Source organism: Neltuma alba, unplaced genomic scaffold (assembly GCF_004799145.2).
Source record: "Neltuma alba isolate B1F8T4 unplaced genomic scaffold, ASM479914v2 tig00007445_pilon, whole genome shotgun sequence".
NCBI lineage: Eukaryota > Viridiplantae > Streptophyta > Magnoliopsida > Fabales > Fabaceae > Neltuma > Neltuma alba.
In genome coordinates, this window is record NW_021634785.1 from 33,990 (window position 1) to 61,209 (window position 27,220).

Below are 27,220 nucleotides of genomic sequence, written 5' to 3' on the forward strand. Positions count from 1 at the left end.
GATTGTCGGTGGAATGGTCGGAAAGCGGGATTAGAATAGTACAAATTGCAATAAAGGTTTCACCTGCACAGGTTTGATAATTCCATAGCTCCTTAACAACTCAATTAAATGACCTTCTCTTCTCCCCCACAACAATATACTGATAATAATAATAATAATGTGTAATTTTTTATGAGAGAGAGATAATGTTCTCTCTCTTCAATTTCCAGCCACATTTTCAAAGCAACTTGTGTTTACACTCTGGGTTGTGTTCTTGTGTGAACCCCAAAAAGAAGACACTTTTCCTTGTTGAATTATGAATCCCTCATATCGCTCATGTGATATAATCTGAAACTGCTTGCTTTTTTTCTTTTTTTTTCCAGATTCTCAAGTTGTCTTCTGTGAAAAAATAAAGATTTAAAGATAAAACTTAAGATTTTGAGGGTGTTTGGATAGAAACCAAACCATAGTTTTAAAAGTGCTTTTACGATTTACACAGTAAATATATAGAGGAATTTGTCTCGTTTTACGGAAAAGTACTTCTAAAACTATAGTTTGGAGGTTGCCAAACACTCCCTTTTATCTCCCATACGGAAGGAACAAGAGGGACCATGGATCAGAAAATTATCGAGTGAAATTGTATGGACACAAGAACGTCCCGTTCACTTAGTCATTTGGTGATGTCCAAAAGTGAGAAATGGTTCAGGGAAGTCAAGTCGAAGGTTGTTGTGGGTTGACAGAATTTGGGACACTGCGGCTACATGTTTCTTCGTTATTGGAGCTTTTGCTTCCATCATTTATTGGTGGGGCAAGGGCAAGCCGAAAATTGAACATATATAAAATTTTGGCTGTATAACTTTTTGTTGTTATTGGTTATTCACTTTTATTTTTAAGGAAAAATTTGCCAAAAATACCTCATTAGAAAATTAATCATGTAGACACATCTAAAGATAAGCTCATCAGATCTAGACCATCTAGATCTGATTTGAACGGTTCAGATTTAAAATTTTTAAATAATTATTTTTAAATAAAAAATATTTTTTAAAAAAATAATAGTTAAAAGATTATTTTTATTTTAAATTTTATATCAATTAAAATATTTATTTTAAACAAATAGACACACAAAAAATTGAACATTCAAATTAGATGTGAAATATTCAGATCTCATAATCTTTTAATCAAAGTGATGAGCACCTAAATTAAGGCTATAGAGAGTAAACAACGGGAGAGGGAGAGCAAACTAGCAAAGACGCGATCAGAGAGGAAAACATTTATTTTATATAAAATGAGAAATACTAACTCGCGTCATCACTCATCGGTCCCTCCCATCCATCTCCATGGACGAACAGTCTTGATGGCGAGCACATAACTGGCACAAGCTACTGAATTAGTAGCATCTTCTTTTCACATGTATAGCATGAAGATATACTAACGACTTAGCATGTGCTTGGTTCAAAAGATGGGAAGGAAAGGAAAGGAAAAGAAAGAGAAGAATTTTAATATTATCTTATATGGATTAACGAGGAAAGAGAAGGAGAGGAGGGATATTTTATGATTTGATAAGAGTATAACAGTTATTATTTTTTATACGCATATATGAAAATATTAAACACTAGTTACAAACATATTAGCTAAAGTAAGCTAAAATATTACTCTTTCTCTTTGAAGTTTTCCAATTAGGAGGGCAGAGTTATGATGGGAGAGAAGAAAAAATCTTTAAGATTTTTTTTCCTCCCTTTCAAAAATTTTTAGCAATCCAAACAAAGAGAGGGGAGTCAAATCCCTCTTACCCCCTCCCCTCCTCTCCTCTCACACCAATCAAGCCAATCAAGCTCTTAAGATCTGTTTGGTTCAACAGAAGGAAGGAGAGGAGATGGATTTTAATGGAGAGAAGTAAAGGTGAGGAGAGAAGAGAAATTTTAATGTTATCTTATTTTAATTGATTAGAAAGAAAGGAAGGACAGAGATTTTAATGTTATCTTATTTAGTTCAGGAGGAAAGGAGAGGAAAAATATTTTTGTATAAACAGTTTTACCCTTATTTTATTTAATTTGTTTTAAATAGAATTATAAATGACATTTACTATATAAAATTATAATTTTATAATTATTAAAATTAAATAAATATAATTATAACAGACAATTAATATCTAACTCTATAAGACAAGTGGCCTTGCTTTCTTTCTAGGTGCGTCATTTTGTGTCCCAAAAAAATATTCTCTGGCCTTGTGACTGGAATATTTTGCATTCATATATGTTATATAAAATATAAAAAATTTACAAATAATAAAAAATAAAGCTTATTTTTCTGTTTATCATCCACAGTTCACAGCATCTTTTGTCAATAAAAAATTTTATTGAGACAAAAGATTGGTCAAAACTAAAAGCAATTTAATAATAAATAATGGAGATGTGGAAAAAGTGAGGGAGAAAGGGATGGATAGTTTGGAAACATCAAATATAAGCATATATATATTGGTCATGACAAGGCAAAATATTACCACTCCTCTCTAAGAATGTGTTTGGTACGAAGGATTTGGAGGGGAAGGGAGGGAGGGGAAATGATTTCATTTTCTTTTATTTGGCAACACACAAATTTTAGGAGGGGAGAGAAAATTTTAAAATTTTTTTCGTCCCCTCCCCTCTAAAATTGGGAGAATTTGGGAGGAAATGATAATATTTTGTCATGTTGTAACTATTATACCCATATTTTGTTATGTGATGATCATTATGTCTATATCTTAAATAAAATAAGGGTGAAATTGTCCATGTTAAAATATTTTTCCTCCCTTCTCCTTATGAATCAAACAAGGTAATATTAAAACTCCTCCTCTCCCTTTCTTTTTTATAAATCCAAATAAGGTAATATTAAAACCATTCCACTCTCCTCCCCTCCTTTTCTTTCTATTAAAAACCTTCCCTTCTCCTTTCTCTTATTGAGCCAAACAGACCCTAAATCTCCCTAATTTTAGCGGAGAGGGTTAGGAGGGGAGGAGAGGGGAAACTTTAAAAAAATTTTCCTTCCCTCCTACAAATTTTATAAAGCCAAAGGGAACCAAAATTCCTCATTTTCCTTTTCCTCCCCTCTGATTTCCTCCTACCAAACAAGTCATTAAAGTCACAAGAAGGATGCTATTGACTAATAAAAAAATTTCATACAATATAAAGCATCCCACTGCAATTAGTGTGGTCTCTCGCTATTTCTTTTTTTACTTATTCATAAATTTTTAATTTTGTTTCTTATGTTATATTACTATACTCCTAAATATATTAAATTCATGCGAAGATAAGTTTTCAAATATAATCAAAGACTTTTTTTTTTGTCATTTTTGTTATCTTTTTTAAATGTTTACTTTTCAATGTTTTAGTGCCGGCACCGAAAAGATATAAAATCTACCCTCTTAATGACACTATCAAGAAAATAGAAACGTGCATGAGACTAGTTTAGGTACTATGGATAGAAGAAGTGCACATCACAATGGTCAAGAATTTTTTAAACTGAGATAGAAAATTAATTAGGTGAAGACAGTTTTCAATATAAAAGTTAGATAAAAAATTTATAAATATTAAAAATTAGTTGTCACAATGGTCAGGGATTTTTTTTAAACCAAGATAGAAAATTAATTAAGCTAAGACAATCTTTAATATAATAACTACATAACTAATTTATGAATATTAAAAAATTAGTTAAGTTAGATATATGTAATAAATGTGTGTTGGTTTTGCTAGAATACTCTCTTTAATTAGCTATATTATAATTATCTCTTAATAGATATTCTCCTAGTATGCAATAAATGAGTATATTTTGAAAAATAAATTATAAATTAAAAAAAGTAATACTTTTTACTTAGCACTGCCAATTCTTGAATTAAATTAAAGTACTCTTCAACAAGAAGGAAAGACCCTAAAAAAAAATTACCAGAAAGAACGCTTGCAAAACATAAAAATTTATTTAATTAATTTAAATGGTTTTGTATCATAAAATATAAGCATTGAACTGTTAAAAAATACAGCAAGTATAAAAATAATCAGGCTGTAATTTTATTTTAAAATATAATTAAATAATCTAACTAAATAGTAATACGGTAAATGCTAAATTCTAAATAGTAATATGACATAAATTATTTACTATGTTGGGTCTAAATTATTTACTATATTGAATCCTTAGTATAAGAACTAGTTTAACATTTAATTTGGTTCTAAATATAAGATTACAATCCATTTCATCTCTTAGATTTATCCATTTTTTTCCAATATAATCGTTGTAATAGTTGTACATGTTAAATATTTCATTAAATGATAATTCTAACTAATATATATGATTAGTAAATATATTTTAGAAAAGACAATACCTATTTATTACAAATAATTAACTTAACTAATTTTCTTAATTTATTAAAATTAGTCAACTAACTCATATTAAGTACCAAAGCTAGTATTATTTACTCATCCCGTCCCATTTATAAGGTACTTTTAACATGTTTCGCACAGACTAAATCTGCATTAATTTTTTATTAAAATATAACAACTTTTAAATTTAATGATTATTTACCATATATATTAATTTTCAAAAAAATAACTATTTAAAAAATAAAGTACTTCAAGGTAGAGTCGGTAATGCAGGCAAACCCACTGGTTATGGGTTGGCCCGAGGTGGGCTCAAGGACTGACTTCTAGCAGCCTGATATTTTATCAACCTAGCCCGCGCAGGATGAGTTGGTGGGTTAGGCCTACCAACCCGCCAACTTTTTTTTTTCTTTAAAAATATTTTTTTATTTTTTATTTTTTGTGCCTTTTGTTTTCTTTTAATAAAATATATTCCAATTTTTAAACACCTAAAATAAAATATATAAATAGAAATTACCATAAATAAAATATGAAATCCAAAATTCCAAACATTTCAAAATATTAAGCATATATGATACATCATCCTAAAAGATTAAATATACTTTCCAAATTAAAACATAACAAACCTAAATCAACATTAACACAAACACAATATTACAAATCACTATCAAATGCTCAATCATGAACCATTATTCAATGTTGATATAGGTCGAAGAATGGTATGAAAATGTGAAATTATTTGTTTGAGCTTGATAAGTAATCTTTTTGCTCAACTAACTTTGCCACAAATAAAGTTCAGAATACAAAGTGAAAGATATATTATATTATGATAATTTTAAATAATGAGAATGAGATAAAGGACTAAAGAAGTAAACATAATTGTATTGAAGGGAAGAAAAAATTTAAAATAAAATAAAACAGGTTAGCCCGCCAACCTTTCAGGTTAGCCTGTCATGGGTTTGGTCTTTGAGGTTACGGGCTCAAAAAATCCGTTTTAAAACAAGTCTAATTTTCATCAACTCAATCCCCCACTTCTTGGCGAGTTGAGTTCGCATATTATCAGCTCTACTTCAAGGCCCAAAAAACAAAACAAAACATTACTTTTAATTGAAAATTTAATAAAGTAACTTGTAGCATCATGAAAACCTTCTTCCGTTTTTGACCAAAATAAAAAAATAACACAAAAATAATACTTGAACTTAGAAATACCAAAATAGTCACTTGAATTTGTAAAATTCTAATTTAGTAACAAGTGACCAATTTGACATTTATAAATTTGTTAAAATAACTATATTGTCCTTTATTTTATTTATTGTTTTTTGAAAAACTAAAGCCCCCAGTGCCCCGTCGGTCGCTAGAGCTTCGGTGATTCGTCGACAATTGGTTGTTTGAGCTCCGTTGATCGAAAACAATTTTTTTAAAATTTTTTACAATTTCAGTATGACGGTTAATAACTTTTGTAACGCTATTAACAAGTTCAGTATAGCAGTTAACAACAGATTTTTCAGAAAATTAAAAAAGTAGCATTTTTACAATTTCAGTAATATCGTTAACAAGTTCTGGAATTCTATTAACAACTTTGGTATAGCAGGTACTAAAAGGTTTTCTTAAAAATTAAAAAAATAGAATTTTTACAATTTTAGCAATTACTTTTTTTTGAAAATTTTTATAACTTCAGTATAACAGTTAACAACTTTTATAATGCTATTAATAATTTCAGTATAATAGTTAACAACAGGTTTTCCGAAAAAATTCAAAAAGCAATATTTTTACAACTTTAATAATGCGGTTAACAAGTCATGTAATGATATTAACAACTCTCATGACCATAATGGCTATCTAATAAGTGAAAAAAATTTGTTGTACAACTTTCATAGGGAGCTAATATTAAAAACATCAATATCTATGAGAGTTGTTATTATTATTATTATTATTATTACATGACTTGTTAATCGTGTTACTGGAGTTATAAAAATGCCTTTTTTTTTTTAATTTTTAAGAAAACTTGTTATTAAATATTATACTAAATTTGTTAATAGCGTTACGAAACTTGTAAACAGCATTATCGAAATTGTAAAAATGCTACTTTTTGAATTTTTTAGAAAATCTGTTATTAACTGTTATACTGAAATTGTTAATAGCGTTACAAAAACTATTATTTGTTATACTGAAATTATAAAAATTTTCAAAAGAGAGTAGTTGCTAAAGTTGTAAAAATACTATTTTTTTAAATTTTTTAAAAAAACCTGTTGTTAATACAGTTACAGAACTTGTTAAGACATTACTAAAGTTGTAAAAATGCTACTTTTTGAATTTTCTAAAAAACTTGTTGTTAACTGTTATACTAAACTTGTTAATAGCATTACAAAAGTTATTAACCGTTACACTGAAATTGTAAAAATTTTCAAAAAAAATTTTTCCAGTCGGTCAGCTGGCCAATCAGGACTTTGATTTTTTAAAATAATAAATAAAATAAAAGGTAATATGATCATTTCAGTAAATTTATAAATGTTAAATTAATTACTCGTGACTAAATTAAAATTTTATAAATTTAAAAAACCATTTTAATATTTTTAAGTTTAAGTATTATTTTTGTATCATTTTTTTCAAATAAAAAATCTTCTCCCGCTAGGGATAGGAGCATTTCTTCAGTCCTTGCAGTGCTGTTTTGTCTTATCCCTACTCCAAGTACAATACACGCGAGCGCAGCAAGCAGGGAGGATCCAGGCATCGCAATCAGCCAAGCCGTCGAGGCCTTCTCCTTCTCCCCCGCGAGTGTCGTCTCTTCAGCCTCTCCTCACCCATCATTCCACAGCCCTCACTCCTCACCCAAAAATCTGCTCTCAAAGTTCCCATGGCCGTATCTATCACATTCTCCCGGCTCCTCTCCACCACCGCAACTTCCACCGCCACCGCCACCTCATCTCGCCTCCCTCCCAAAGCATTTTCATCCACCCTCTCTTCTAAATTCTCTATTACGCCTTCATCCCTCAAATTCAACCATCGCCGCCCTATTTCTCTCCCACTCGCTGCTTCTTTCACTACCAAATCCACCATTTCCGCCACCATCTCCGTCGGCGACAAGCTCCCCGAAGCCACCTTTTCCTTCCTCGACCCTGCCGGCGATGTCAAGACCGTCACCGTTTCCGAACTCACTAAGAGCAAGAAGGCCATTTTCTTTGCTGTTCCCGGCGCCTTCACCCCAACCTGTTCCCAGAAGCACGTTCCGGGCTTCGTCGAGAAATCCGCCGAGCTCAAATCGAAAGGCGTCGATACAATCGCCTGCATTTCGGTCAATGACGCCTTCGTGATGAAGGCGTGGAAGGAAAACTTGAAGGTCAACGACGAGGTGCTTCTCTTGTCAGACGGCAACGGGACGTTCACCAAGGCGATTGGGTGCGAGCTCGATTTGAGTGACAAGCCTGTTGGATTGGGTGTGCGGTCTAGGCGGTACGCTCTTCTGGCTGAGGATGGTGTTGTGAAGGTCTTGAACTTGGAGGAAGGTGGTGCGTTCACATTCAGTGGTGCAGAGGATATGCTGAAAGTGCTCTAAAATCTAAAACCATGGTGAGCTAGGCCTTGATTAGTTTCTAGTTTTGCGGATTAGTATGAGATTACTGTTTGTATTTGGCTCAGTGAATGAACAATATGATGAATAAACTGACCCAGTCTTGGCGTTCTCACGAATAACAAGAAGTTTTGTTGTGATTTATTACGAACCGTTAGTGATTTCGTGGTGATCTAGGCTTCATGCACTAACAAAAAAAGAAATGAAAAGGATGGGATGTAACAGTAATTGTTTACGCGCAAATGGTCAAGTGTTTGATTTGATGGAAGGGCGTTTGTAATCTTGCCTGTATGGATTATTTTCTGGCATTAAAACCGTGAAACATGGTCAACAATTCAAAGAAAATAATAAATATGTTTTTGGATACTATTAGGTAATTGGGACTCCAATTTATTGGAATATGATGATCGCTTTGAGAATGAATGTACCTCTTCACACTCTGAAATTTTACCTGATGCAACTTACCCCTTTTTTCTGTGCTGCCTTATCGTTCCGGTATTGAAATTTGGAGTTGCAAGTTTTCACTTATCAAGTTGGGATTGGAAAGGATTTTATATTGAACTTGTTCAGTACCAGCAAATGCGAGCAAGAACCAAATTGAATAATTTTGTTTTTTTAGTTCTCACGTTGTCATTCCCACATAGTTTGTACATGGCAGGGCAATACTTCTAGGTGACTATTTAATTTATTTCTAATACATGTGCAATAGTTTGTATGTGGCAACTAAATGCCTTGTCTATTGTTTTAGAATGTCAAATTAATGATTGGCCATTTATTTATTCCCAGTATAAACGTATAACACTTATACAGATGTTTATAGTGCACTTTGTTATAATTCATATTGCCTTATAAATTTGATGTGTGCCATGCCATGCTGCAATATGGACCATCTTACAAACGTTTGAATTGACCATCTTAATGGTTCTTGGATGATTCCTGATAAATATGTTATGGATGTATGCTTTTTTCTCATATATGCTAATTGAAGGTAATTGAAAAATCTATGGCTAAGTGTTGTGTTCAATAACTTCAATATATGCCCTTTCAGTACTTTGAGTGCATTATTGGATTTGCAGTTAGTAGTTGCCTAGTTGGTTAGGAAAATACAATGAGCTAAAATGGAGCACATTTAAAAACAAATAAGATCATAGAAAAGCTTAATACCAAGTTTCACGTACTGTCTCTAGGTTTTTATGGTTTGCATATTTTGAAGTACATTCATGGGCTTGGGGGATGACGGCATGAATGGAATGCATAATTAATCTAATCTGTTTGGAGATAACTTTGCATACTAACCTTATTTAGAATGTCAAGGTATTTCCGTTTCTAGAATTACTTAATTGGCATATACTAAATTTGGTAGGAATCTAAGCTATAGGTTCCTGTGAAATTTATTTAGGTCGCCATTCGTCCATGATCTCATTGGAACCAACCTAACTCGTTGAAATTGATCTGAGATTTTGGTTTTGTAAACGTCCTAAGTTACTTTATGCTTTATTTTCCGTGTTACCCTGGATGTATCTGGACTGGCACATCCACTAGGGTCCGCGGGAAAACTCTGGCTGAAACAAGGACAAGTGGATAATCTAATTCCGGATAGGTGAAGTTGAACTGGATAGGGGATTTGAATGAAATCCCTTATTTTGCTCCTTAAACCAACTTAACTTTTGGTTTTATGCTTTTTAGTTGTGTATTATTTGAGGTGGGAAATTAAGAGATATAGTTAAGAAGCAGCTCTTCATGGAAGTGTAGAACTCAGACTATGCCAAACTGGGTTAAAATGTGAATCCTCAGCTAGAGTTGCCTTAAGAAATAAAAAAATACAATTAGCTGCATAGTAGAATGGAATGGACGCTCTTGTGCTGTTGCCTTGTCCTGACTATGGTTTGTTTTCTGCTTAGAATGGAAATTTCATTGAGAATGATATGGATGCTATTTCATGATGTTGCAGGTCCATATAGGCTTGAGATTAGGAGTTTGGATAGAAGTTTGGTGGAGAATCAGCCGAAGTCATGGGAGGATGTGGTCTGCCATTATAGACTGCCTATATTCCAGCCGGATTTGCTTGCTTGTTATTTCTGTAGAGCACCCATTTTCCCCCACTTATCTTCGTTTTGTTTTTAATTTGTTGGATGAATTCAAGACTGATGTAAATTGATTGATCAGTGATTTCAGTTAATTCCCAGCTGCAGTTACGGATACAAATTTTCATGAAAGTTCCGGAATTTGACCAGAAATCCCTTAATGTGGGCACCGAATTTGTCACTGTTACCAGTAGAGACACATCTAGATGAACGTTTTAGTTCTTCCCCTTTTGGGCATGAATAGAAAGAAAATATTAGAGTTTCTTCCCCTCGTCTACTGTAAACACACTTTTAGGAAGATTTACTACACAAACATTTTCAAAACTCGAACTTGTTTGGAAATTTGTCTACATCAGGAACAGTTGCTGTTTCATTAATGAGTCCAATCTTCGTATATTGTTGCAAGTTGATCATGATTAGTTAACAGGGATCATGACATGAAATGCCTGCCCCTCCGCGTTGTGTCTTATATTGCCTTTTGATCTGTATAATTAGCATTAGGGAGCTGTCATGTCTTGGTCGGAGGGTAGGCAATTGGGTGAGCTATCTAATCCATTGCATCATCTTCTACGATCAAAATAACTCGTGTAAGCTCATGCTCATTCACTGGCTGATTTGTATATCTTTAATGGCTTGGTAATCACCTGATGATTAATTTGTGCAAAAGTGTGCCTTTTTTAAAAATGTGCTTTTTAGTGAGTGATTTTAGAGTCTATTCCTCTAATTCAAAAGAAAAATATGCTTTTTCTTTTCTTTTGTTTTTTTAAAAAAAATATGTAATCACTAGTGCGAAATCATATTCTTATCTCATCTCATCTATGGCATTTCCTAAAGGAGTTACTTATATGTAATCACTAGTGCGAAAAATATAAGCATTAATGCTTTTTTTTTTTTTTGGAATAAGGTACTACAAATATCCTCCATAACTAGTAATTTTTTTCAAGAGCGTGGAGGAGAAAAAGGGAGATTACTTACAGATAGAGCTGCTCAATATGATGCTAACAGGGTGTTTGTTTCAACTTTTCTGAAGCGCACACAGGCGAAATTCTTTTCATCGGTACAGTCCTGTCCAAGAAACTAATACCAAGGAACAAAAAGAGTCACAAGACCTTGAACCGGTTGAGATAATAGTTCAAAGGTCAGTGAGTAAAATTGAGGTCAACTTGAGATTAAACCGGTCATATTAAAATAATAATTTATTTAAAAATAAGAAAATATAATAACATTAATAATCATTAATAACAAAATATAAAAAAATATAACAATAGTTTGATTGTAACAATAACAAAGCACAACAACATTGAAAATTTTGATATTTACGATTCTTCAATAACTAAAATTAATAATTATTGATATCAAAATCATCATTAAAATTCTACTAACTGAGATGTTAGGAGTTGGATGAGAAAAAATAGGACTAATAGTAATATAATCATTCAAACTGATTTATAACTGGTTTTTGTTGGTTTTTACCGGTGCACACCCGTTTAATTCTGGTTCAATATTTGGCTAGTTTGACACTTGAACCAAATCGAACAATTGGCTGATTCACTAATTTTCTGGTTGAACTAGCCGATTCGGCATGATTTTTTCTTCATGGACTAGTACATACAACCTAAGTTGATGAAGCATTCCTTCCACTACTAAATGTTTATAAACATTGGTGCGCAAGACCTTATTGAAAATTTTGGTTTGATTTTTAATATAAGATTCTATCTTTCTTTTTCACTTTCAATAAATATTTTTTCTCAAATGCTCTTTTTTCCCCCCTTAGTCAACGGAAAGGATTAAATATAGTGAAATAATTGCATGGAAATTTAATAAGAAAATATTACAAATTTTTAATACATTAGTTATAAATATCTAATTTAACAAGGGTAATCAAATTAAAGTTAACGAGGGTGATCAAATTCTGGTAAAAAAAAAAACAAGGGTGATCAAATTACAAATAATGATAATCATGTGAATTCAGGTGGAAATTGAAAATGACAATTGAACTGTATGATCGGGATTCTGGGAAGTGGCAACTTCTCCCACAATGTGGCCTGAAAATAGCATAACCCGCGAAGAACATTTTCACTGCTCTAACCTAACTATCGCTTTCTTCCCAGCAAATCACAGCGTACATGGTAGGCACACTATACAGTAAAAGCATCGGGCTGGACCCACCGAACAAATTCCTCCTTGTGGAACGACGCCGTTCGGCGGATTACGCAGCCTGAAAAATAATGTCAGAGATGAAAACGTGAACCGTTGATTATGAAACAAACGACCCGGAAGCCGGAGAGCAAGGACGTGAACCCTAGGAACAAAAAAGCCGCGTATCCCAGGGATATCGCGATGTCTGCTTGCACACAGAACGCGTTGCTAGCCGTACACGTGTCCGTTAGTCTCAGCCTTCTGGCCATCGACGTCCCCGCAGCACTCGCCGCGAGCAATAGGTACGCGAATACCTGCACACACAGGATCAGCCCACCGCCACAATCATTCTCATTTCTCAGAGAAGAAGATAATCGGGAAAAAATGAGGTTAAAGCACGCGCGCGGGGGCGGGAGGGAGAGAGAGCTTATAATTGGAAAGGAAGGGATTGAAATTTGTGACCTGGTCATGGCCGAAGTCGAACCAGACTTGAAGAACTTCGGGGAAAATCGTAACTCCTCTGGAGATTTCCCACACAGACGCTCCCATTTCGAACACACAGTACACGGCCACAATAGCATTCGCAGCAAGTACGAATCTGTAAGTTTTTTCAACTAAATTCATTAGTTCCCTCATTTCTAAGCTCTTTGTTACTGCATATTTTGTAGTTTCATTCACAAAATTAACGAATGCACAAGTAAGTCTTCGCTTAAAAATTCGCATTCTCAATAATTTTTGGGATTGAAGCCGAGCAATACTGAAAATTGAAGTAGGCAGTAGCTTGCTAAGGTTGGGTTATGAATTAGGATTATATTAGGAACCTTGTTATTTTCGGTAGCAGAAGTAGGGTCGGGGTACCTGAAGGTGTCGAAGTCGTACCAGTGAGGAGAATCGGAGCCGCGAGTGTTGGTGAGCATGAAGACGAAGGCGGCGAAGGAGAAGGAGAAGGAGGTGAGGCGGAAGACGAGGATGAGGGAGTTGAAACGACGCAGTTTGCGTTCGGCCACAGTGGAGTGGAAACCGGGGGTGGGAGAGCGGGTGTCGCCGCCGTTACGGAGGGCCTGGGGGGATCTCATGGTAGCTGACAGTGAGAATTGGGGATACGGAGATGCTGGCGTTGTAAGCAGCAAGATGAGAAATCATGTGGGAATATGATGAGAAATCATATCGGGTAGTTCAAGTAATGAATATGAGCATCAATGGCTGCCTCTGAGTTTCGAAGAAGGAGATAAGAGTCTCACGAGAAAAGGGAGGGGGGGCCAAAGGGCAAGAGTTGCATGAGGAACCCAGAGGAAAGAGGTGAGGAAATGAATGAGAACAAAGATGGTACAAGAAGGGAAAGGCAGAGAGAGAGAGAGAGAGAGAGAGGAGAGAGAGAGAAGTGGCTGATGTATAGAGGCAGCACAATTAAATTAAAGGGACTTTTTCCCCTGAAGAGCATATGAGAGAGAGAGAGAACGCATGGAATGTTGAATAGAAATTGGGGAAAATATATTTATAATTTTGTGAAATATAAATGAAATTAAATTAAAAAAACACTATCGTTCATATTGCTTTCAATGAATCAATGTCATTCTTTCTGAAAGCTGAATGAGTAACGTAAGAAACAGGAGGTTGACGGAGTACTAGCCTTAGCCCAAGCACCAGCAGGTTAGAGCATCTATTCTCTGTTGGTTAGGTTTTAATTGCTTTACTATCAGTATTAAAGGTTTAAATGATGAAATATATATTAGCTAGAAAATAAAGAGAAGAGAGGAAAGTAATTAAAAAAAATGAATTTTGAAAACATATTTTTCTTTAATTTTATTTGACTTTTTTTGTTGTTAAGATAATACTCCCCCGGTCCTTAATATAAGACTCATTTAACTAATTTGGTTAGATTAAAGAAGTTAGGTAACTTAGTTAATTATAAGAAATGTGACACGTTTTTCTTAAAATACCATAATCATCTTTCTTAATACGCCATCTTCCTCTTCTACTTGATTATGGTTGAGAGAGTATCCATAAGGGTAATTTAGATAAAATTTATAAATATGAGAAATGGATCTTATATTTAGGATCAAAACCAACTCAACAATTGGGTCCTATATTAAGGACAGGAGGAGTAGATAGATAGATAGACTGTATTTCGTCCAGCCAAGGAGGTTTATTCCGGCAAATGAGATCTTATGAGTTATTTTAGAATAAACTTTAAAAATAAAAAGAGAAAAAAAATGACGTAGGATTCCCTTAAGTGATATTCCTATTTATTTACAAAAATGATTGCGTGATATTCATAAAACAAACAATTTTTTTTATCCTTCTTCTTCTTTTGGTTTTTTTTTTCTTGCGTCATTTGGGCTTTAATGTAAGAAGAAATCCCATAAAAAAACTAAATCTCGAATCACGAATTCTTACAAAAATGTGTTGAAAATAATATTAATTCAGAATTTAGTAATTTTTATGTTGTTTTTGTGAGATTTTGTTTAATGTAAAATGTAAAGTATTTAAGAAAATCTCAATTTATGATCTAAGGTAGACAAGGAAAAAAAAAGTGCTGAGGATTTCATTCGGGAATCGGCATCTCTACTTTTTATTTTAGCAGAATTACACAGGCTTCTGGCAAAAGAAAAAAGAAATACTTGTGAGTTTTTAATTTTAAAAACAGTTATTCTTGAAAGGATTTAATTATAATTTTAAGAATATCATATTAATCGTTAATCAATGATTCATTCCTTTTCTTTGGGGGAAGCCGTTTCATTATTTTTTTTACAGCTTTCGTTAAAATTAAATTATTTTTAGTTAATGAATATTTATTTTCATACATCCTATTACTATTAGAATACCCTGAGTGAGAAATAGTAATTAGCTGATCGGTGGATGAATTTGAATTGTCAACCCAAGAAGACAGGTGGGCCTAACGATGATTCAGATCGGAATTAATATTCAAATTTTATTTTGATTACTTTGACCCTAGTGTCTCGTGTTGCCTGGGCATTTCATGCACGTCAATGGACGAAATACAAACTATCCACGTTGTCCGACCAAGAATGGAATGATAATCATGGAGATGTCGTGTTACATGATTAGAACTCACCTCAATTTTCTCAGCATGTCTATTTTTACCTTTAACAAGTTTTTTTTTTTTGCCAGAAACTTCTAACAAGTTACAGCTATGAACTGATCTGATCTTGGGTATTCATAAAATATTTAGTTCTGAAGGGTATTCACCATCAAAATTTTAGGGTGCTATAATAATGGGTTTACAATTTTTTTCCTAAAATTTTCACACGCCCTCGTTAGGCTTTAGCTTCATTCCTTGCTAGTTTGTGTGTGTTTATCATTAAAACTGATGAGTCACCCCAAGCTCATCAAATCTGCATTGCATAGATTTGATGGGAACAGTCCATATTTAATTTATTTTTGTTTTTATTTGTTTAAAATAGTTATTTTAATAGGAATGGAAGATCCTTTTTAAAAAAATAATTTTTTCATTTAAAATAATTAATTAAAAATTTTAAACCTAGACCGTTCAGATTAGATCTGGATAGTTTATATCTGATGAGTTTACGGTATTGATCACTTGATGAGCATTCCGTTTATCATATGGTAACTTGTTATTTTGATTAGGTTATTTATATCTTTTATTACCAAAGACATTTCTTCACTTCTTGTATGTTTATGGAATTTAAGAAATTGGTCACGCTATTTTTATTGATGAATAGTGCGATTTGTCCTCTATTTTATAATATATATTGATGATATTGATTATACTGATTTTAATTACTCATTTAAATTTTTATTCTTTAAAAATCTTATAATTGATTGTTGTTTTGAATTTCAATTTTTATTTTCTTTCGTATGTCACAAAAAACATTTTGTGCTCTTGCCATTTTAGTTTTTGTCCGTTTACTATACTGATCTTATGATGATTTATTATCCGAAGTGATTACTAGGATTATATGGATTAAATACTTTTTTCAGACAAGAAATTCCTGCATCATTTGCTTAGTTTTTGGTTTTTTTCTTCAAGAAACTTGAAATATAAAAAGTACTGGAAACTGCATTATTCAAAAGTTATGAATAATATATTTCGTTGCAAACTTTCTACAAATGCAAAAGACCCACTGTTACACGGATAATAAAAGGAATGCACAAATATTGATGGCCATAAAAAGCGCCCAAATATTCAACCTGTTTATCTGTATTTATCTGTATTAATATTATTCTATATTTATACTTCCTTATAATAATCTTGCAGTCTAACATCTCATTGCTGTTTCAACATTTCAGAGGCCCTAAGTTTTCGAATCGATATCACCTGAAGTTTGGGGCTGTGAAGTTCTAGGTAAAGTATTACTCCTTCCGTTCTTTATTATAAGAGATAAATAACCAAATTACGTTGATAAAAAAAACAGTTAAAATTAGTTGAGGACAATTAATATCTAAAAAGTATAATGTTTTTTCCAACAATATCCCCATTAATAAGGAGAGAGAGTATGAGAGAGAATAATTAAATTATTAAAAGAAAGAGAAGTGGGAGGGAGAGAGAGTATGAGTATGAGACAAAATAAATAGGGGTAAAATAAGAAATCAATACAAAAAAATAGAGACAACTTTTAAATGTCTCTTATATATAGGAACATGTCATAAGCATCAAATGTCTCTTATAATAAGGAATGGAGAGAGTAATACTCTATATATGCCTATCTTTATATTATATAATAAGATTTATATATAACACAATTTACTGGTACATTGGGTAGAATTTGAGATGTTAAATTTTAGAGAATCCAGATTCCCTAACTTCCTTACATAAATGCTTTAATAAGTCCTCCTGAATTACGTGTACTTTCCTCCCCAAAAGATCTCTTTACATCTGAAGGCCTCCAGTGTTTATCTTCCATGAAAGAATTCCATTTCTGGCTCCTCCATGCTTTGTTCTCAGCATTCCATTTCATCCAATCATGCAAGGACCAGTTTGAAAAACCCCTCCAGTGTCTCGGGCAGACTAATACTCTCCAGCGTTTCTGTGTTCTGGGCAAAGTGTTTTGAGTTCTTTGTCACTCGTCAGGTATGAAGAATTATATATTATACTTAATTTTTCAAGCTTTCACACTGATAATTCTCACCGTAGCACTCAATTAAAGGGTCTCAAATCAGAGTTTGGTCAACACGGTGAAACAAAAACGGGCATCTAACTAAAATTCATATTGTTGTATTCACTTATTTTAAAACTCAAACAAGTCTCAAGTTATTTTGACTTTTGTGTGCAGACATGAAATAATAACTTCCACTCATTATTCGTTGTCTCCTCTTGAACTGCCTTATTTTTTAGACATAATTAATATTTTATATTACTGCTGTTTGACTTCGAAGGGCTTGCACATTGAACTATTGAACATACACCAGATGATGGATTATAATGGTCACCATTTTTTTTTTTTTCCAATTCAAAAGTTCAGTATTTGAGTTTTTCTTATTAGGTATATGGGGATGATTTCTTATAAAACTTATCCTTCAAAGTGAACTCAGGTGATCAGAAAGATCTTGCATTGGATTTTGGAGATTGACTCTATTCTTTAACTCATTAAATCATCAATGCGAGTTCGTATTTTTGGACATTCTTTGTCTCATGACTTCCTTTAGGTCCTTTCTTTCTTGTTCAGCTCCAGACGACATGAAAGCATTTTGAAGGAAAAGATGCTCCTAGTGCTAAACTATCTCCTTTTTCCTAATTATTGCCTTATTTGCTTCTTTCTTCTGGTTCTTGTATAATAAAAAACTTAAAAACAAATAATTTCTTCTTTCACCAGCATTGATGTTTACGTCGTGCAAGTGTGATAATAGATAAGCGCAATACATGTTCTATTATTCTCTATGACGAGTTAATGATTGATCTTATCTCATTATGAGAAAAACATTCTTTTGGACCTGATTGAACAAGAGATAGATTTTTCATTGCCAATATTTATGCAAGATCGAACATCTGCATGCTGCCTAAAATTTTATGGCCACTGGGATTTATAGTTTTCTATATAGGAAAATTGGGTTATAGTCTTATATTATGTTTTAACTCAATGTAGTTGAAATTGGTATTCTGGTAACTTGATACTATCATATGACTTTGGTATTATTATCAATTTTGGCCAGAGTATTAAAAGACAAAATGGGACCTATTTTGATGAACTAGTCTTGGAGAGCAGTTGACTTGCTACATTTTATATCCCCACATTTTATATGGGATAAGACTTGTATGAATTTATTATATTTCCACTACGAAGTTTTTTTTTAAAAAATAATTTTTTTAAAAATTTTTTCTTTATAAATTTTTTTTACGAACATCAATTCTGACCTAACTCTTTTTTTTTTTTTAACCTCATCTAACCTAATCAAATATAATCAGAATTTCCTGTGTTGGTTGGATTACAAGTTTGGCGTACACCCCTAAGTTTATGGTTTACGGCATCTTTCTTTCTTTGCTTCCCCTTAAAAACTGTTTTTTTTTTTTCAAAAGGAAAAAAACCTTTGTGGGTAATGATGGGACTGATCCACCTGAGTGTGTTTTGGTCTAAAGTGTGATTAAAGCTAAAGTTTCCCGGTAATGACTTGCAAGTGTAGTCATATTGATGTTTTGTGTGGCTTTAAAACTATTAAACGGACTATTGTTACCTGAGGAAAGAGGTTAATTAAGGTATCTATTACTAACAATTTTTGCGTCAAAATGATAAGTTACACTTCCCCCGGTTTTCTTCCATTGAGAGGAGGCTGAAACTGTCAGTTATTACCCACAAAGTTTTACCTCATCACTGGAAAAAGGCTCTGCTCCACTGCTTTTCTTGCTTTTATATATATATATATATATATATATATATATATATATATATATCAATTACTTTTGCACTGTGATTTAAGGATGAAGATGAAATCACTGAGTATTGTGGGCCTTGTTCTGGGTTTAACTTTTGGCTGCCTTCTGATACTTCTGGTGGCTGAGGTTTGCTACTTCTTGTGCTGGAAGAAGAGAACAAGTCATACAGATTCAGAAAAGGACATCAACATTACTGGGAAAGACCTATTTCAAATGTTCTGTGAAGAAAGGTCAGGTTTTAATGATGATCCAGAAGGGCAAGTTCAAACACAGACTTGCAGGTATCCTCGGAGTCCTAGATTCTTATTCACAATTGAAGAAGGAATTAAGGAGGGCTCAGAATCTGAGAGTGTGAACAAGTCCAGTTGTAGAGTTAGTCCATGTGATTCTTTCATTGTGGAGACTCCATATTTCACACCTTTGGCTTCAACTTCACCTTGTTTAACTTCTCCCCTTGCTCTTCCTTTGAGTGTGAATCCTCATTTTCAATCAGCAAATGATGATTCTGCAGATTTTAATAGAGTAAAGCCATCAACTCCACCTACAAGATTCAAGTTATTAAAGCCTACACAGGAGAAACCCAACTGAGAAGTGCAGAGAGGCAAGGAAAGGGACAACACAAGCTAGGCCATAATGCTCAAGGTAGGCTATGATGCTCTTTATGAGTTTACATGTTTTTAATTACTACTTGAACAGACATAGAATGTATAAGATCTTATAGAAAGTACAAGATACTGTCAGAATAATGAAAGTTACTTAAATGTATATAACTAGTTACCTTTGGCCCGTACATTATCTTCCTTCTAAATTGACATGAAAACAAAATTAATGTTTTATGAAGTCTAGATCCTTTCAATTTTTCTTCAAAATTGACAGGGTTGATTTTCTTTCTTTCTTTTTTAAATGTTTTAAAAACTTGGATGGACTAATTTATTCCATCAGTAAATGGGTATATTAGATTCTGATTTGAAGTATCTTATAAAAATAAAAACCAATTAATTGTCAAGGAAAGTTGATTTCCAGTTGCTAAGGATTTATTCATATCTTGCAAAGGTTTCAATAGAGACCTAGAAGGCATAAGACTTGATGAAAAATGATATTCACTCAAGTAATGAAAATAATTTTGATGCATAACATTCCGACCGCATAGATTGTGCATTTTTCTTTATAATTGATTGATATTTTACATGGTTGATTATGGAAAAAAAAAAGTGATATTATAAAAATATTGACCAATTTTTCCATTGAATTGCCGAATTAGGTCTTGATGCAATATATGAAAAAAATCAATTTAAGCCCTTTGCTCCTTTCTAATTTCTTTCAGCAAACAAAATTACAAAAGAGAAACTCGGCTGAGAATAGTAAGATAGTTTAATGGTGCTTAATCCTTTTTAATTTATCCCATAGAATGTAAAATCCAATCAAGTCTTCCGGTCATAAATATAGGACCCATACACTATAAAATAGGTCTTACATTTGAGATTGGGTGAGTATTATTTTTAAATTTTTACGATATTGACACGAAAACAAAATAAATGAAGCATGGGCATTAGGCACCTCAGAAATATTGTAATATGATTCAATAAAAGTCATGTAGTGAATACTCTTAAATCATCACAAGGCAATAGTTTGGTGACTCCAAACCAACTTAGATCATTACTAGACAATACTTTGGTAACTATAACAGTAATATGCACCGATCAAGGTGGTAGGCTTACACTCTTCACCTAATTTTGGAAGAAGAAGAAAAACTATTGACCAAAGCAATTGACTGACACTGGAACAACTGGGCACATCCAAGCCTAAAAACTGATAAATTAAACTCCCCCTGCAGCAAGTCCTGTTATCCCCAGTTCAGGGAAAAGTGATAGCAAATCAGGTTCTTCCAGGAGACTGAAGGCAGTAAATCCATAGTAAGAGTGGTACAGATCCGGAAAGTCTCCGGGGACTTTACCAAACCCGCCATACTGGTGAAGAACCAACATAAGCAGCTAAATTAGTCACAGACAGCCAAGAATCAGGGTCTAAGAGGCATAAAGATTTAATATCATCACATCATTAATAAGTATATATATTATATGTGAAAGCTCATCAAGAATCGCAGTTTTTCACTTCCTAGAGAACAAGGGGCGTGTGGTCCTTCGAGGCGTCACTTTAGTTCTCATTTCAACAATTTCTACCATGGATGACTATGAGGCAAAACACCAATGGATTTCGAAACACAAGTATCCTGATTACCAAGTACTTCCAAAAAAAGCATAGTCATAGCATGTTCGACTAGAACAACCTTGGCATTTGCTTAATGTTTACCAATAGCTGGCAAGTTCCATGCATGGGACAGAATCTATATTATATTATATGGTTTTTTTTCCCTTTTTTTTTTTGGGAGGGGGGTTGGGGAAGGCAAGCTAGGACAAAGAAAGAGGATTGGCAAGATTAGAGGTGTTCATGGGATGGGATAGGATCACGACAACCCTGTCATCCCTATAATTGGGACAATATGGCCTCTTCATCTCGTGTCTTGTCTTGTCCCAATGGTGTCTCCTCCCAAACAGAGACAGGACATCTTATTTATTTTTGTTAAAAATTTTTTTAAAATTTTTTATTTCAAAACTAAATGTATTTATAGCATAAATACTCTTAATAAAAATTATATGAAAAAAAATATAAAAATTGGCTAAAAAATTGACATTAATGAAAAAACTAACAAAGAAAAATGTTTCTTTTTGAAAGACAAAAAATATATAAACTCAAAATATTCCCAAAAAAATATCATATAACCCATACAGAAAAAATCATAAATTGTAGACAACATAATTATAAAATTATATTATTACTATTATATTGATGGTAAGTAAAATAAATTTATAAAATTAAAAAAATAATATATTGGGATGAAACCGAGACAGGACACCCCCTTCTCGTGTCCTGTCCTGTTCCGAGACATTTTTGTCCTGTTCTGATTTTGTCTTCCCAAAAATTTTCGGTTTCAGGGCATTTCGGGACAATCTAGTCCCAAAATGAGTGGGACCGGGACCACACAAGGAGCACCCCAAGGCAGGATAACAAAGAGTCCATTCAGCCCCTCATTGTTCCCTTGTCTCTCTCAACTTTAGCCCTCTCCTTTCCATAAAACCGGAAACTTACCATTTTTCTAATAAACTTTGCAATAAAAGCAAGGTTAACCTATCATTATTTTTCTTGCATTTTCTAAAGATACAAATCTGACATGTCATTTCATTGTTCCATAAAACCAAAACACACCATCTTGTAAACAGAAATTAGTGATTGCAGTACCTCAGATTGACAAGCAAGCAGAAATCCACGAAGAGCTCCTTTGTCAATGAAGTTGTGGGCCCCCAAAATCCTCAAAACTGCTCCAATCCTATATATGCACATGATTCTGTCAAGGCTATGACAAATTTATAATGCTGTACCCTGGAATTCCCAATAGTATCTAATACCACTTACCAAAATGCATAGCACGTGTCGCTAACTTTATTAGGTCTACCTTGAAAACCACCATCGGTCCCCAGCCTCTGAAATAGAAGAAATAATTAAGGTATCTTGATCAAGAAAGAACATTTCAAGTGCTAAAAGTTAACAATTCCAAAATGTTAATGAAGGATAATTATCAAACCATTGTTTCAATTTTCGAAAGCTTTTGCGGAACAAACCTGCACAAGCCAATCCAGTAACAATGGTACATCTATCACAGGAGACATAGCAGAACTCGAGAGAAGATCATCTTCAAGAAATCCCATAAATCGGAGGGATGCAATAGCACAATAAGTTGCCCCACCTATTCCATTAAAAAAACTAATGTTGATAGATATTATTTTGGAAATACCAGCAGACATAAGGCATAATCATGATGAGCCCATTTAGAATGGTTTATAAGTAGCTTTTCAATCACGATTCACAAAATGTGAGATAAGTATGTAAGAGAAATGTTGTTTTGATTTATGTAAAACATGCTTATAAGTGTTTATAATCGCCAACCCAAACGAGCCTGATATTCAACAAACATGAATTCATATTGATGGGACAAGTAAAAAAAAAAAAAATGAAACAAGGGAAGAAGCCGTGGAACCACACAACAGCAATAACATGGAGCATGGATGTAAATGAAGGATACAGGAAGAAGCAAACAGAAGGAAGTTGGTAAACAAACTAGGTATTCTGCAGTTAAAAATGACTTTAACGCTTGACAAAGAACAATATAGTGCTGGACCCAGGTTCGCACTGCTACTACCAACATGAATGTGAAACATATAATTAAACAGATTTATGAAGCGATAAGCAAGTGCGTTTGGAAAATCATACACCAGAGCTGCCACAGCTGATGTAACTAACAACATCGCAACAGCCCGTCTTCCAGCATGGAATACAGATAAGTCAAATAATGAGAATTATTTCCAACTCACCATGTGATTCTGCACCAGGAACTAATCCAAAGCCACCATCATAAGACTGAAAAAGCAAGGAAAAGGTGAAGAAAAGCCACAAATTTGATGCATATTACTGCCAGAACCACTAATATTGTAAACCCCAAGAATAGTTGATGACTAGGTCTACAAACCTGACAGCGTAATATGTAATCCTTGGCTTTTTCTTTGTCCATGCCGCTCCAGTCATTCAACATGAAAGAGATGGCAGCTGATACAGTCCATAAGTAATACTGATACGAAATAACATTGTCATTCCATTAAATAAGCTAAATATCATCTTAATTATAACTCTTACCCGCACAATATATGAATCGCAGATCTTTTTCAGCCCCAGTATGGATGGGCATAAAGCTATCACAAGAGATGCACAATCTTAGTGAATAAGAACTATTCTGAATTACAGTTTACGGAGATCAATTTTAAATGGAATGAAAATTGATTTAAGCATATCATCATGGTGTCAGTTCGAAACCACATACCGAAAAGTAAAGGAATATGGATGCAGGGAATTAATAAGATTATTACTTAAGAAGGTTCCAGAAATTTAAAAGCATACCTTCCATCAGGCTGTTGAAGATTCCTCATTGATGTCAATACTGATTCAAAGTCATTGTTGGACAGTTTATAACCAACAATTTTTAATATGGCAAGGGCACAGTAAGTGCTTGCCAAGTGACTGTTGTTGGGAAGTGAAACCTAGCAGAATTACATTTTGATAAGTTACTTAACATAAAATGATTGGGATAAGAAGTTTACAAGAAAAAGCAAAGCACTTGCTCAACATATTTTTGAAGAAACAAATGTACATTGTTCACCAAAACATAAAACTCGGAACATGTTTAGCACTTTACACGTTTCTTCATACCCCATTATCAACTTGAGGAAACTGTGAAGTCCTGGAACCGAGAAAACCAAAGAATTGTCCTGCAGGAGAAAAAAAAAAAGATAGCCACATCAACTTTACTTATAGGTTCAGTCAAATATTAGAGATAATATGTTGCTAAAAGCCGTATACAAATTTCATAAGAAGCATTTCATACCACTGTTTCTGTCTGCTTGGTTTCTATGGTGAACTTGCAAGGACAAAACCCAATTGGCAACAGCATCCTTGTCAACCTATAACATTTGGTAGAATAGGCATACAGTTCACAAGTTAATTGTAATCTTACGATGGCATCTAATGGTATGTTTGAGTGGAGGATAACAAGAAAGGATGGGAAGAGAACCTTTCCCCTGTTTGAGAGTTATTAATAAGAATGTGAGAATAGTGAAGGATTTTCAGCAAACCTTCTGCAATCCTCCGAAGTACTTCCTCCATTATATATCCACTTCATTCAATTTGTGGGATTTGAAGGAAAACTTTTCACCAAACAAGGAAACGGAAAAGAAATAATTTATCCATTAGCCCCCTCCTCTTTATTTCCCCTTCCTTGTCCTCCAAACTCCCAAACATACCCTAACAGAAGTAATTAAGACAGCCAATGATATTAATAATAGCTCAAACATAATATAGCAGCCTAAAGACATTGAGCAACAACTTATTTTGAGTAGCTTCGTCAACAGGGTATCAGTATCCCGACAAGACACAGACATTTTACCCTAAATGTAAGCTCGTTCAAAAAAATGGAGAAAGGACATGATAGAGGCAAATAAATGCTGTAAGTTTAAATTGACTACAGACATTGAAATAAGATGGTCAAAATGCATAATGGTGTTCTAGGTTTAGAGCCCATAACCCTAAGACGTGCCAATACTTATTGCTTGCAGCCATTTCGGTAAACGCCTATATGGCCATATTAGGTTCACATATGGGCCATCTTCACCTGGATTTATTTATTTATGTTTCACCAAAATGTTTCAAACAATGCTAAAACAAAATAAAATTTGGTTAACTTGTTTCCAACCTGCTTTGAACCCCTGACAAGTAAAAAAATTGAAAACATTATCAAAGGAAATAAAATGGGTATAAACGTTGATAAGTATTCTTTCTTAGACCATTATTCTGACATAAACCCGGGGAGTGCACCTTCAAAGCCTCACCACTGAGACTGAATATGCCAGTGTTAATAAATATTCTTCACATTAAAAAATGTGAAGAATACCTACCACAGCATTTCAGGACCAAAATGAAATCCCAGCTCTCACTGCCCATGTCATGGTTTTCACAAAAGTTGACATTATAACCATATAAGTGTGTCATAAATCAACCCGATGCTGCCAATTCAATTACTATTACTGCCATAACTACTACTACTTATGATATGCTTCATAGAAATGAAAACATGAAAAATGAAGAGGTAAGAACAAGGGAACACAACATTCTATCCTCGCTGACTGCGACTTAACAACAGAAGTAGCACATGAACTTCTAAAATATGACAAACCAGCCCCATTAAGTAATGCTTGATGTCTTAATACATACTAAAGTTCAAGGGGGTGTTATAAGACGGTTAGAAGTTTATATGACAATTTAGAATTCGGGCCATAATTTAGGGGTAAAATGTAGGTGCCCAAAACAATATGTACTTGAACTGATAAATTGTGTTATTCTAATTTTCCATTTCCCTTATTATCAAGCACTCCATTAGTCACAGGAATCTCATGGTCTCTATCGCTAATTACTAGAGCAGTCATATATAACTAAATTCTTTTCACTCGAGTGTGCATGAGAAAAATCTAAACTTGCGACTGCATAGCTGATATGCATGCCCAAAAGGGCAACCGGTTAGCTGTACAGTCAAGTTCAATATGAATAACCCCCTATAACGGTTGAAGGAATATTCAACCTAGAAAAAGAGACCCAGAATTCACATGTTCAAATCCCATTGAATTATCCCCAAGAGAGAGGAATGATAAATACCCGATCGAGAGCCCCAAGAATGTCAAGTCCGGAGATGACAAAGTAAGCGAGGGTAAGGCGATTGATCTCTTGGAGCTGGTAAGGGGATGGCAGCAACTGGTACATCATCTGAAGGAGTGTGATATGACGATCTCGGTCAAATATCGCAGAAAGATGTGACGATGGGGAAGAGGGAAGTCCCTCCGATGAATTCTCCACGGACTCCATGGAGATGGCTCCCAATGTCAACAAGCAAGTGAAGAACGGAGCTACGACTCAACTCGCCGCTTTAGTCATTACTGTCCAACAGTGCAGTGAGCACCAGCAGGAGGCCCTGGGGAGAATCTTGAACGATTGACGCCTTGCGCACAAAAAGCAGAAGGCGGAAGGACTATACAACACATTCCATTTGCCCAGAGTTTCTTTAAAAATTTTCAAATTATTATTTTAACCACTTGAGATCCCCCACCGCCCCTGCCACGGTATTGCATTTTCGGCGTAATTTCCTGTAGACTAGAGATGTTCAAGATGAACGGGCGATGAATGCGAAAATATCCTCTAATTTTGCAACTGACAAACCGGCAAAACAGCAATCAATCACAAAATGCAAGTTTAGCTAAGTCCCCCCCAGTATCATCTAGTTTGTAATTGAATTTTATATTTAGGGGTTTTTAGGTATACAAAATAAATATACGAAAAAATTTATTTCAATTTATGAAAAAATAATTTTTAAAAACAATTCTAATCTAAACACTCCCTAAATACCCCAGGCAGTATATTTACGGTCACCATTGCATGGGTAGAATTGATAGTCACATACAAGAGTCTAAAAGAGTGTTTTAGTAAAAACCAAATTATAATTTTAAAAATATTTTTATGATTTACAAAATAAATATATAAAAAAATTTGTTTCGTTTTATAAAAAATGAATTTTAAAAGTAGTTTTGAGGGTTACTAAACTCCT

At 33.7% G+C, this 27,220-nt stretch overlaps 3 protein-coding genes across 9 annotated transcripts; 1 reads left to right on the plus strand and 2 right to left on the minus strand.

The window, feature by feature from the left end:
- The first annotated feature begins 7,006 nt into the window (after positions 1–7,006).
- On the plus strand, positions 7,007–10,103 carry LOC114752587 (peroxiredoxin-2E, chloroplastic-like). Of its 3 annotated transcripts, none has more exons than XM_028941342.1 (2): positions 7,007–7,892; positions 10,060–10,103. In XM_028941342.1, exon 1 carries the CDS (start codon positions 7,180–7,182, stop codon positions 7,876–7,878), a length of 699 nt encoding a protein of 232 aa, XP_028797175.1. In that variant the 5' UTR covers positions 7,007–7,179; the 3' UTR covers positions 7,879–7,892; positions 10,060–10,103. The 3 variants fall into 3 exon arrangements, with proteins under 3 accessions (XP_028797175.1, XP_028797176.1, XP_028797174.1); XM_028941343.1 differs by lacking the exon at positions 10,060–10,103 and adding an exon at positions 8,412–8,726; XM_028941341.1 differs by lacking the exon at positions 10,060–10,103 and adding an exon at positions 9,845–9,909 and having other exon boundaries at positions 7,009–7,892.
- Positions 10,104–11,909: 1,806 nt separating this feature from the next.
- LOC114752589 (CASP-like protein 4C2) lies at positions 11,910–13,516 on the minus strand. The gene is made up of 3 exons (XM_028941344.1): positions 12,975–13,516; positions 12,579–12,714; positions 11,910–12,430 (listed from the first exon to the last, which is right to left on the minus strand). The coding sequence occupies exons 1-3, from the start codon at positions 13,190–13,192 to the stop codon at positions 12,209–12,211; spliced, it is 576 nt and encodes a 191-aa protein (XP_028797177.1). The 5' UTR covers positions 13,193–13,516; the 3' UTR covers positions 11,910–12,208.
- A 5,572-nt stretch (positions 13,517–19,088) lies between these two features.
- Positions 19,089–26,713, minus strand: LOC114752586 (geranylgeranyl transferase type-1 subunit beta-like). 5 transcript variants are annotated; one of them, XR_003740859.1, is made up of 12 exons: positions 26,278–26,712; positions 24,458–24,533; positions 24,283–24,341; positions 23,974–24,113; positions 23,713–23,768; positions 23,549–23,625; positions 23,394–23,439; positions 22,644–22,768; positions 22,438–22,505; positions 22,264–22,351; positions 20,726–20,933; positions 19,454–19,471 (listed from the first exon to the last, which is right to left on the minus strand). XR_003740859.1 is itself a non-coding variant. In XM_028941339.1 (11 exons), exons 1-11 carry the CDS (start codon positions 26,482–26,484, stop codon positions 19,379–19,381), a joined length of 1,035 nt encoding a protein of 344 aa, XP_028797172.1. In that variant the 5' UTR covers positions 26,485–26,713; the 3' UTR covers positions 19,089–19,378. The 5 variants fall into 5 exon arrangements, 3 of the variants coding, with proteins under 3 accessions (XP_028797172.1, XP_028797173.1, XP_028797171.1); XR_003740858.1 differs by having other exon boundaries at positions 19,454–19,507; XM_028941339.1 differs by lacking the exon at positions 20,726–20,933 and having other exon boundaries at positions 19,089–19,471; positions 26,278–26,713.
- Positions 26,714–27,220: the final 507 nt, after the last annotated feature.

Bases quoted from the DNA above. Each gene is read 5' to 3' on its own strand.
- LOC114752587 (XM_028941342.1), top strand. From the start codon at position 7,180: ATGGCCGTATCTATCACATTCTCCCGGCTCCTCTCCACCACCGCAACT.
- LOC114752589 (XM_028941344.1), bottom strand. From the start codon at position 13,192: ATGAGATCCCCCCAGGCCCTCCGTAACGGCGGCGACACCCGCTCTCCC. The intron at 12,715-12,974 runs GTACCCCGACCC...AAAAACTTACAG, and splicing joins TACGACTTCGACACCTTCAG to ATTCGTACTTGCTGCGAATG. The intron at 12,431-12,578 runs GTCACAAATTTC...CTGTGTGTGCAG, and splicing joins TCGACTTCGGCCATGACCAG to GTATTCGCGTACCTATTGCT.
- LOC114752586 (XM_028941338.1), bottom strand. From the start codon at position 26,484: ATGGAGTCCGTGGAGAATTCATCGGAGGGACTTCCCTCTTCCCCATCG. The intron at 24,114-24,282 runs GTATGAAGAAAC...TAATTCTGCTAG, and splicing joins TTCCTCAAGTTGATAATGGG to GTTTCACTTCCCAACAACAG. The intron at 23,440-23,548 runs GTTTGTAGACCT...TTGCTTTTTCAG, and splicing joins ATTACATATTACGCTGTCAG to TCTTATGATGGTGGCTTTGG.